At 60.5% G+C, this 11,249-nt stretch overlaps 1 protein-coding gene across 1 annotated transcript in view; it reads right to left on the bottom strand.

The window, feature by feature from the left end:
- Positions 1–6,792: 6,792 nt before the first annotated feature.
- MGMT (O-6-methylguanine-DNA methyltransferase) overlaps positions 6,793–11,249 on the bottom strand; it is a 156,303-nt gene continuing 151,846 nt past the window's right edge. The window contains exons 4-5 of the mRNA XM_031957032.1: positions 11,060–11,199; positions 6,793–7,217 (exon numbers count right to left, since the gene is read on the bottom strand). Of these exons, the coding sequence (XP_031812892.1) occupies positions 7,086–7,217; positions 11,060–11,199 (272 nt within the window). The 3' untranslated portion in view covers positions 6,793–7,085. The remainder of the gene's footprint in view (positions 7,218–11,059; positions 11,200–11,249) is intronic.

Genomic DNA, 11,249 nt, shown 5'->3' with positions numbered 1-11,249 from the left:
TTATTTTATCTACAGTTATTTTAAATGGAATTTCTCTTTGTATCTCTTGTTGCTGGTAATACATAATTGCCATAATTGGTAATACATAAAAATGCTGATGATTTTTGTGGATTTTGTATCCTGCAATGTTGTTGAAGTTGTGGATTATTTCTAGTAGTTTTTAGTTGATTCTCTAGGGTTCTCTAAGTTATCATATCATCTGCAAAGAGCGATCGTTTAAAGCTCACCTTCTTTGAGTGGTCCTTCCCAATCCCTTCATCCCTGTACCTTGTGGGCATCCCTGGCCTGTTGTCCCGCTCTCAGTGTCTTCCCCCAGCTGCTGGGGAGCAAGGACCATTCCTGATGTCCTTTGTATCCCTAGCACTGGGACATGAGCGGTGGGAAACAAGCGATGGTTGCCCTGGGTAAAGGGCTTTGCCAAGCTCAGGATGGCTCTTGTTCTTAGGGGCTTGTTGAGGTCACTCTGCCATAGGACTGGCCTGACTGTTGCTAGGGCGAGACCTCTGTGCTCCCATATGGGTCCTCCATTAAAAAGCATTTCACCAGAGCTGTCAGCATGAGGGGCGGGGAATCACCCTCAACATCGTCCCGGTATCTCAAGAAAACACTGTAATCCATTTGGAACATGCACGAAGCTGCTCTTCGGAACCCCCTTTCTGACACTGGCTGACTGGGCGGACCTTTTCCCTCCCTTTTCCCACGTGGACCTGTCTGCTGTGTTTCTGTAACCCATTTTACATTTTGTTCCCTGCGCCTTGGAGAGGGACAGCGGCTGGGAGGGCGAGCTCTGCTAAGCCGGTGCTCTGAGGCCTCTGGACGGCCGGTGTCGCACTTGGGCAACCGTGGGAGACGCCGGCTTGGTCCCCAGGCTGCGTGTCTGGGCCAGGTGTAGGTGCGTCCTCCAGAACATTCCGCGGTCATCCCTGTGGTGGGGGCTTTTCCCCGTTCTCCCTTCTAAGACCACCAGCTTCTGGGAGCTTCCAGCCACCAGGATCAGTCGTTTGGATCTGCGGGGTGTTTCTGGTTATCAGTAGTTTTTATTAATTACTTCTTAAATTTCATATTTAAATTAGGATTGTTTTTTTAAGTCCCTCTTCCTGGTCTGGATAGTGGGAAGACAGCTGGGCTTACAATAGGTGACCCATGGAGGAAAGGGCGGAAATGGATGTGGGGAGCTTGGGGATCAGTATGGGGGGCCTCAAGCCAATGAGCTGCTCCCCTCCCCCCAAAGCCCAGACTGGTGGCTCTTCTCTGGCCAGGAGTGTCAGACCAGTCCCACTGGCCACGACATGTGGCCACGGCACCTTCATATGAGGGTCCGGCCTCTGAAAATAGAACAGAAACGGACAAGGATCCCGCCTCCGGGGGCCCCTCGAGGAAGCAGCAAGTCGGGGTCTTTGATGGATGGAATGCTGTCGGGGAAGGGAGTGAGGCCGAGCCCTGGGAGCACGTGCTGAGGGAAAGGCCCGACTCCAACTCCCCTGTGGGAAAAGCACCTCTGAGAGGGAACTGGGCAGACAGTGGGGGAGAAGGGCAGTGCCCCCAAACCCCCATATACACACACACCTGCAGACATATACACATATGTACACACTTGCACACATATATACACACATCTTTGCACACAGACACACCTGTATACCCTTCCCCACACACACACACAGATTTATCATGTTACTAACATGGCCAGAGTGAGGATCCGCTTCCTGCCAGCCTGCCCGATGACATGGAGGACATGGTGACTGTGCCTGTGCCCACGGGCACCGGAGCCCGACTTTATGCAGAGGGGGCATTCGTCTCCGGCCCCTCCTACCCCCGACTGCTGGGAGGGCCCCCAGAGGGGCCGGACCGTGCTCAGGCTCCCAGAGCATTTAGGCAGCCTCTGTGGGAGCCATGGGGCATTTTTAATCCTCCTTCCTTGGGAATCAAGAAAGTGGGTAAAATCACCGAGTTAAGTATTTTGAAAACTTGCCAATCCTAGGTAAATCTCACTCTGGCTGGGCCCAGAGCCAAGTGAGCTTCTAGGAACTGACTCCCACATCTGGGATTAAGAGGATTTGGGTTCCGTAATAGTATCTCAGACTTATATAATGTCTTTCATCCAGAAGGATCCCCAAGCTTTTTATGAACTTAACTACTTTAGTCCCCAAAGAACTGCATCCCGTTCGGGGTTAGACAACCCACCAACAACAAAATGGAAGAATAAAGAATCCCTACTGGGGACCTGAGATGCAGGGATGGAGATGATGGCTGCTGGGCCCTGGGTCGCGGGGTGCGACTTGGGGAAATAGATGGCTGTCACTGGGCCGGATGTCCCCATAACTCATAGTTTTGTTTAAAGGGTAAATTTATGGGGTCCCCAGTGGAGTAGTGGACAAAGTGCTGGACTTGGGGCCAGGAAGGCCTGGGACAAAATTCTGCCTCAGTTGTGGGGCCCTCAATTAATTCCCCTGCCTCAGTTTATTTTTTTAAGTGGGAATACCCATAGCCCCCAACTCTCAGGGCTGCCGTGAGGTTCAGATGAGGTCACATTAATAAAGGGCTTTGTGAATCTGAAAGCGTCCTGGAAATGCTTGCCCTCCTATGTGCCTTCCCTGCCCCTAGCTGTTGGGATGCTGGTCTCTGCATTAGAACCTAAGCTCCCTGAGGGCAGGAGCCACAGGGCTCACAGGACCCCATGCCCGAGCAGGGCTCTTGCTCTGCCTCATCTGGTTCATCGGCTTCCTGGAACAGCCGCCTCTCTGCCAGGGAGTCCGGACCTCGCGCTCCCTTGCCGGGGGTGTCCGGACTTTGGCCACAGGAGTGCAAACAGGGGAGCGCTGGGCCTTCTGCACAACACAACCCCCGTGTTTGGACCCCCTTATTTTCTCCTGAGTCAATAACCCAATTTGGAAGCAGGTACGTTACTTACTCAGGCCCCAAATGCTTTTCAGCAGGGAGGGAAGAAGATCTTATTTCTGGGGCTGGGCTTTGCTGATGTGAGTTGGGGGTGGGGGGGTGGAGAAGAGGGGTAATGGGGAGCCCGAATCTCCCCTGGCACCCTGTGTGAGAGCACCACTGGCTACTCCCCCCCAACAAGGCAACTCCATGTCTCGAGGGGATCCCAATGCACCCCGGAAGAAAAGATGCCAATTCACAAGAATCTCCCTCATGGTCAGGGAGGCTCCTGCTGAGGCTGAGAGGATAATGGGTTTTTCCCTGGTCCTTCCTCCCAGAAGGCGGCCAATGTGGATGGAGACCTTGTGCGCACACTGTTTACTACCCCGAGAGAAGGTTCCAGAGCGGCTAAACTTCACAAATTCCGTCTCCATCTCTCCCAGACTCATCTCACACCAGCCTGGGTCTGCCTGGCTGCCGGTCTCTGTCTCTTTCTTTCTTTCTATTCATTCATTCATTCATTCACTAATTCATTAAGTTATCTGTGTATCTGTTTATTCATCTACCCATTTATTCATTCATCTATCTCCCTATTTATCGCCATTCATCCATTCATCCGACCATTAATCTCGATATCCATTCATTCATTCATTTCCCTGTTATCTACTTATTCATCCATCCATTTGTTAATCTATCAAGTTATTCCTTCCTTCATTCACCATCCATCTATTTACTATCCGCTCATTCATTCCTTTGCTTGCTTACGTCCTCCTGCCATCTGACTGGCTCCCGTGGGTGTGGCTCTGGGCCCAGCATCAGGGCACTCCCGTACAGACAACGGCAAGTGAAGACCCCAAAGAGTCCCTGCCTGTCCCCCAGCTGATAACTTACTGTACAGGATCGATCTTCCTTACTGTCCAACCGATATTTTTTTTCTTGTCTCTTTTCAATGAAAAAAAAAAAACATTAATGAAAAACTTTAAAGGCTTGTTAAGGATACCCTTTCATCAATCAAGGCCTGTCAGTGCTCGGTGCTCCCATCAGTGCTCAATGCTCCCGTTAGTGCTTGGTGCTCCTGTCAGTGCTCGGTGCTCCTGTCAGTGCTCTCGTCAGTTTTCATCAGTGGCTTTGCCACTGAAAGAGAAAGATCCTTGTCGGAGCCGACCCGGGTTGACGGAGCACATATGTTCTGCATCTGCAGCTGGAGCCGCCAGGTCCAGAGCCTCTGGACTCCTGCCCTGGGCCCTGCCAGTTCCCGGCATCCTGACTGATTCTGTTCCGTTTTTGCAGGATCTGGGCAGGGATCACAAGGCCTGGGAACGCCGTTCTCCCAGGACTTTTAGTTGCCGACCAGAATCCTGCTGAGCAATTGCTGGAATTGCGCAGAAATCTGCTGCGCCCGGTGCCCGCACTCCCAGTTCTGAGCAGCCTCTGGTGCCAGACCCATGTCCTCGCGCTGCGTTTTCAGAGGCGACGAGCCCAGAGGAGCGCCGGTGTGTGGGAAGTTTCCGCCAGGATGCACTGTCCATATCCTGTGACCCCAGGGGGTTAGAGCTCACGCTGTCTGGTGCCTTTGTAATGAGGGGAGGAGCAGGACTCGTCCTTTCCTGCAGCCCTTGAAGACTGGGAGGCACTTGACACAGTTGTCTCTTCTGAGTCCTCTGTGAGCAAGGCCATGTGAGAATATTCCCATTTACAGGTTGGGAAACTGAGTCAAGCCCTCACTTCCCTCGGCCTTGGAGGGGTCAAGCGTGCTCGGGGCTAGATTCGCCCCCGGATCTCCCGCCTGCCCTGATCCGTCACGCTTTGGGAGAAGGATGCACAGATGCAGTGGCACCACAGGGATGGTGGCCCCTCTTCCACCTGTGGCCATGGGCCGGCACCCGGACTGCACCAGCTGGGCCCGCCCGACATAAGGAAGCTGCCCCCTTCCTGCACGTTCCCCAAGTGCCTCCATCCCCTCCTCCCCAGGTGGGTCCCGGTCCTGCTCTGCTCAGTGTTCTCGCTGAATCATTGTAATTGCTGCTGCCCCGGGGGGGGGGGCGTTGCCCCTAACATGGGGGGGAGCGCTCCCCCCAGTCCGGCTGCGGACCCTCGGCTCTCTGCAGGCCAATTTTACCGGGATTTTATTGGGAAGTTCCTGCTCCGTGGGGCTGGCTGCCCCCTCCACAGCCAAGGGTGCCCGATCCGTTCCTGACCCCCGTGTCTCGGGCAGCGGTGAGCTCAGTGCACTGGTACCCGACGCCTGCCCGGCGGCTCCGTGTCAGCAGAACTGTGGGAAACCTGATCCGTCAGTGGAACCCAATCCCGAGTCAGGGGGAACACGGCTCTTGCGCCTCTGCCACCCCCAATGGGAGGTGGGCTGGGGGCATCTGGGCACTCTTCCCCATCCACCATGTGAGGACCGCTGGACAGAAGGCCCCCCCTGCCCCTCGGCCGGGACAAGCCCCCAGAAAAGTGGGTCTGGGGGTGCCCTGGCAGGGAGGGCCTGTGCAGGGCTGGATTCCTCTGGCCTATGACCCAGTGCTTGCTGCTCAGCCTCCCTGCCCAAGAAGGCCCAACCGGGATGTTTGGGCCAGCCCGAGTCTGGTGCAGGGGTTGAGACAGCGACCGGGGAGATGGCAGGGGCGCAGTGGATGGGGCATGAGGGGGAGCCAGGAGACTCTGCCCTCATGGTCTTGGCGTTTGGAACACAGAAAGGGGGCTTTGGGGTCTTGGGGGGGCTTTGGGCTCTCTGAGGAGCCCGTGCCATTGGCTCATTCATTCAGCGTTCACCTGGATCATGCCGCCAGAGACTGGACCCTATCTGAGAGCTGGGCCCTCGGGCCCCTCTCTGCCTCTCTGCCCACCCGGCCCTGCAGACCCTGGCCCGTCTCCCGGGCCCTGAGCTTGTGGCGGGGGGGGGGGGGGGGGGGGGCTGAGCCGCTGCCCTGGGCCATGCTCCAGAAGGCCATTTCCCATCAGGCTGGGAGCGTGGGCAGCTCAGCCTGTGCCCGTCAGTGGGCTCCTCCCCCAGACCCCCGGGGCTGCTCATCTGGAGGCAGTGGGGAGATTTCTGAGCGTGGGGCTCCCTTCCAGAGTCCTCCTTAAAGAGGGAAGGTCCTCTCCACTCCGAGGAGCCCAGCCACGGGATTGCTCTTCGCGACAGTGCCCTCTGTTGGAAAGCTCGCGGCCACAGAGCAGACAGCTGGGCCCGAAGCTGATAAAGGGACTGGGCTCGGAAGCCCCCATGGCCCCTGCTCGGGCCCCCTGCCCCGGAGCGTCCGGTGGCCCCCCCTTCTATGCGCCCAAGGTCAGACCCAGGGGGACGGCGCTGTTCAGAGGGCCATCTCTGCCCGCCTCCCAAGGAACGAGAAGAAATGCCCACCTCCTTCCTTGTGGGCAGCGCGGCCCACTCCCGTTTTCTGGCCTCTCAGGGGCACAATGTGCCCAGCAAGCCGGCTGTCCGGCCCGGGCCCTGCCAAGGCCAAGGAGGGGATGTGAGAAGGCCCGGCTTTGTCCTGGGAGGGCGTCAGGGACTGTGCAGCTGGCACCGGACCGGCAGCAGCCCCTGAAGTGCCCCCCACAGCCGCCTATCCCTCCCAGGCACCGGAGAACCAGTCTGGACTTGCCCTCTTGGAAGGATGCCTTCTTGTGTGCTTCACCAGAAAGCTTGCCCGACGCCACAGTGGGAGGGGGCCCGGCTTGCACCCCCCCTGAACCTGGGACTTTATTTTCATGCTCACACATTGCCCACAGACCCCTTCCTCTGCCTGCTCTGGGGGCACCGGCTGGCGGCGGAGGTGGGGCTGCCTCACCTGTGGGGAAGCCTGTGAGCTCTGCTGCCCCGGGCCCAGAACAGGGGAGGGGGTCAGCGTCGTCCCCCCGCAGCCCAAAGGCAGGCGAAGGAAAAACCAGACACGGCGTAGCCGCCAATGCTTACAGAAAGCTTTATTTCTCCCAAAGTGGCCCCCTGGCACAAACTGGGGGGCTTCTGATGCCCACTGCCCGCCTGGCAAGCAAGGTGCTTCTTTCAAGGGGCAGGGGCACCTCAGGCCCTTCCTATTCCCTTAAGCATGCTATAATGAACATTTAAGCAGAACACAAACAGAGCTGGGGATGCCAGCCTAGGGGGCACATGCCCGCTTGTTTAGCTGCCACCCTGGGCAGGCCCGCTGCCTCGGAGGAGCGCCCGCCAGTGTAGCCTCCCCGGGCCGGGCCAGGCCGCCTCAGTTGGTCCATTTCCCTTTCAGGCGCTTCTCGTGGGCCAGGAGCCACTCCTTCACGGCCACTCCTCCCGTGTAGTTGCCCAGTTTTCCGCTGCTGAGGATCACTCGGTGGCACGGGATGATGATGGGGACCTGGCGGAGAGAGACGGGGTCAGAGGGCGAGGGTGGGCTTGGGGGAGACGCTTATCCTGGGCACCTGTGCCCACCCCTGCCTCTGCCCCCACCTCGTGCATCCCAACATCCCGGGCAAGGGGCCGCTCTCAGAATCCAGGCCTTTCCCTCCCTCCATGAGGAGGAAGCCCGGCTGTGGAGGAGCTGGGGCTGTGTTGGCTCGCCCAGGACCCCTCCCCCTGTGAGAGGGGGCTCTCCCCAGCCTGTTTTCTGGAGTCCAAGCTTTTTGGCGGGAAGCCGCTGTGCCCGAGGGCAAGGGGGCTGCCCGCTCGGGCACGTTCTGGGGCCACCCGGCTCTGGCCTCTGCCTCCTCAGGTCCTGTCCAACGCTCTCCCTTCCAGTCTGAGTCTCTGCAGCCCCCGGCCAGCAAGGGGGGGTCCAGAGGAGCGCCGGGCCCGGGGCAGGGTCAGCCAGCGGGGCCCAGGGCCAGGTCACCCAGAGGCTCCAGCCCCACCGAGAACGGAGAACCAGGGAACACTCGTGGGGAGCTCGCGCAGGCCCTGAGCCTCCCTCATACATGGCGCAAGATGGCGGCCGGCACGGGCTCGGAGCGCCGAGAGCCGCTGAAACAATCCTCAGCCCGTCTGAAGCCGCAGGAAGCCCGGAGGTCGGCTTCTCTCTCTCTCAACAACCACACGCTTTGCCCCCATAAAGCTCTCCACTGACCCAGCCGGAAACAAGGGGAGGTGAAGCCCGAATGGATCAGCGCCGGCCGGCCCGGGGGGCTCCCCGCTTGGCGACGGACCCAAGAGGGGCCGGCTGCGGGGCCGCGGCAAGGTCAGCCGCCATTTCTGCCGCCGCGGCTGGGCACGGGCTGAGTGCGCAAACTCCTGCGGCCACGGGTTCGGAGACTCCTCGAGGCCCTTCCTCTCCTTCCTCCTGACCCTGCTTCCTCCCGCTCGGCAGCCGCCGCCGCCTCTTCTCCTCTCCTGCCACCCAGAGCCAGGCTGGAGCGGTGCCCGGAACCGGACCAAATGCCACGGATGGATGAGTGCGTGAGCGAGTGAAAGTGCCGTGATCAAGGCTCGCCGGGGCCCAAGTAACGTGGCACCTAAAGTCCTGTGTCTGCAGGTCCTGGGCAAGCCTCAGGGGCCTCACCTGTGAAACGGGAGACTGATCACCCGAGGCCCCGGAGGTCCCACCGTGTAAAGCCCAGGCAGAGCTCGGAGCGCTCAGAGAAGGTGCCCCGAGTGCCAGCCACCCCCCTCCATCACAACAGCGCGGTGGGCCACGGGGCGCTCTGGGCACAGGGGGGGCAGATCACGGGGGCGGCTGGGGGGGCACCACACGGAGGCGGGACAGCGGCCCAGGGCGGAGGGAGGCTAAGTGGAGGCCCGGCCTCCAGGGCCCAAAGCCGGCCCGGCCCGCCGAGCCCACGAGGCCGTGGCCCCTGCGCTGATTTGCAGCCATTAGTTAACCTTCTCTCAGAAAAGAGAAACTTTCCCACAACGTCAGGAGAAAAGTCACCAGCACCATCGGGCGCTCCCCGGGCTCCCGAGCCCCCGCCTCCGACACCGCACCACTGGTTCCTTCTCAAACCAGAAGCCGAAGCCGGGCAGCCGCCAGAGCGGCCGAAACGTGGCCAGTGTAGACGGGGACGGGCGCTCTGACCTGCCTGGGATTACACAGAAAATGGGGGCGGCCTCTGGTCCTTTCTCCTGGCCCCTCCCTGCCCCAACCAGCTTCTGCTGCCCACGGGGGAGGCAGACCAACGCTGGCCGGCTTCTTCCCAGCAGGGGAGGGGGGTGTGCCCGCCAGCCCCCCCCCCCCCCACCCAGCTGCATCATGAAGCGAATCCCGTTGTCAGCCCAATGGCCGTTAGAACAAGAGGCTCGCTGAAACCGCGGGGTCCCGAGGACACCGACAAGGGACTCTCCCATCTTCCCCAATCACCGCAGGATTTTATCAATGACCCAGAAGTTCCTTAGGTCATGGACTGTGCGGAAATCCTCCTGTGGCAAAATCTGAGCTGTCTGGTGCCTGCCTTGGTGCACACACGTCCCCGCGCCCGCCGGCTCGCTCTCAGAGGCCGCTGAGCTTCCCAGCCCCGACCTGTCTCACAAAAACACGCGAGGGGCCGTGGGGCGATGGTGGCGGCGCTCGGATTCTGGCATCGCTCTCTCCCACTCGGCGCCGCCTTCTCCGGGGCAGCCGCCCACCGGGGACGGAGCCTGTTTTCCCTCGCAGCCTCATCAATACCTAAATCCTGGTGAACAAGTGACACGGAGACGCGGGAATCAATACCTCCCTGGGCGTTTTCCTCCGGCCGGCGGCTCAGCACAACTGACAGCCCTGACACCCAGAACACGGCGCTGGGTCTTTATCAGCCGCCGTTGCCGGCTGGGAGCTGGCAGAAGGGGCCGCTCAGCGCCAGCGCTCGCGCCAGCCGGGTCACTGATGCCTGCGGGGGCCTGGATGGGGGGGAGCGCAGAGAAGACTGGCTCCTACCCCCTGAGCAAGTTCTGGCTGAGGGAGAAGCCAAAAGGACCGGGCGGCACCGGGGTGGGCACCCAACTGTCAAAAACAGGCCACCGAGTCAAGAAGGGCCGTGGCAGAGAGAACAAAGCCAATGACAAAACTCCGGCCCGTGGCCCAAACCCCTTTCACTGGAACCGTCCGTCTCTGGGCCGTTGGGCTGCTCCTCCCCGACCTGGGAGGGACGGAAAAGAGAAGCCACCGGAGCCGGTGAGGGGTGGGTGGTGCCGGGAGGTCTGATCGGGCCCCACCGGCCTCCTCCACAGCATGTGGGCTGAAGGGTCCTCAGCCTCGGGCAGGCAGGGGCTGTGCTGGGGGGGGGGCCGCAGGAGGAGGGGGCCGGAGTGGACAGAGCGCCCGCATCCTGATCGCTGAGGGGCGATGACTTAGTCCTTGAGCCTTGGCCCGAGGGGCTCCTGCCCCTGCTCCTGCTCTAAGCTTTTCACCTGCACTTCAGGGCTCCCCGCAGGCCCCAGCCCGGCTGCCGCAGTGACCACTGGGAGGTCTCCTCGCGAAGCTGAGCGGCCGGCGTCCTCGGCGCCATTGCAAGCACGGCTGCTCGGGGGCGGCCGCCGGCACCTTCTCATCCAGCTGAGGGTCACGACATGAATCAGGGCAGGGAGCCCGACTAACAGAGTTAGTAGAGCCCGGGGTCAGGAAGCCCTGAGTTTGAATCCTGCCCCGATAAGTCCTCTAACTGTGCCTCAGGCTCCTCCTCTATAACATGGGAGCTTCCCGGGCTGGGCCGGATCCGCTGAGTGGGAAGCGAGGCAGGAATGTGCGCTGATGAGCCTTCTTTGCTCTTGTATCTGCAGCACCGGGCATGCAGCCGGCGCCTAATAAAGACATGTGGATCACCTGATTGGAGGAAGGGATGAGACAAACCCCCTCCAGCTCCTGACAGGGGGATGTCCAGAGGTAGCAGACCCTCAGGCTTCTGAATGGCCCCCCAGGGCAGGAAAGTGCTCTAGGGATGACTGCTGGGGAGGAAGCCCCAGCTGATTCTCCATGGTTGATTCCCCACAGCTATCCCCCCATGACTGACCTCCCACAGATGACCCCCACGACCGACCTCCCACGGGTGACCCCCCACGACTGACCTCCCACGGGTGACCCCCCATGCCTGACCTCCCACGGGTGACCCCCCATGACTGACCTTCCACGGGTGACCCCCCACGACTGACCTCCCACGGGTGGCCCCCCACGACTGCCCTCCCACGGGTGACCCCCCACGACTGGCCTCCCACGGGTGACCCCCCCATGCCTGACCTCCCACGGGTGACCCCCCCATGGGTGACCCCCATGGCCATCGCTGGCTGCCTCCTTACCGGGTTGTCCCTCATGGCTCCCCCCACGGCTCTGGCGGCTCCGCCCTTGCCCACGAGGGCGGCGAGCTGCTGGTAAGAAACGGTGTCCCCAAACTTCACGGCCGTCATCAGCTTCCATAGCACCTGCCTTCTGAAGGAGTCTGAGAGAGAAGGGCGAGAATGAGCTCCGCCATCACAGGCCGGGCCGGCC

Source organism: Sarcophilus harrisii, chromosome 2 (genome assembly GCF_902635505.1).
Source record: "Sarcophilus harrisii chromosome 2, mSarHar1.11, whole genome shotgun sequence".
In the NCBI taxonomy this organism is placed as follows: domain Eukaryota; kingdom Metazoa; phylum Chordata; class Mammalia; order Dasyuromorphia; family Dasyuridae; genus Sarcophilus; species Sarcophilus harrisii.
Note: the sequence above shows the minus strand (reverse complement) of the source record. Positions and strands in the feature narration are given on the sequence as shown.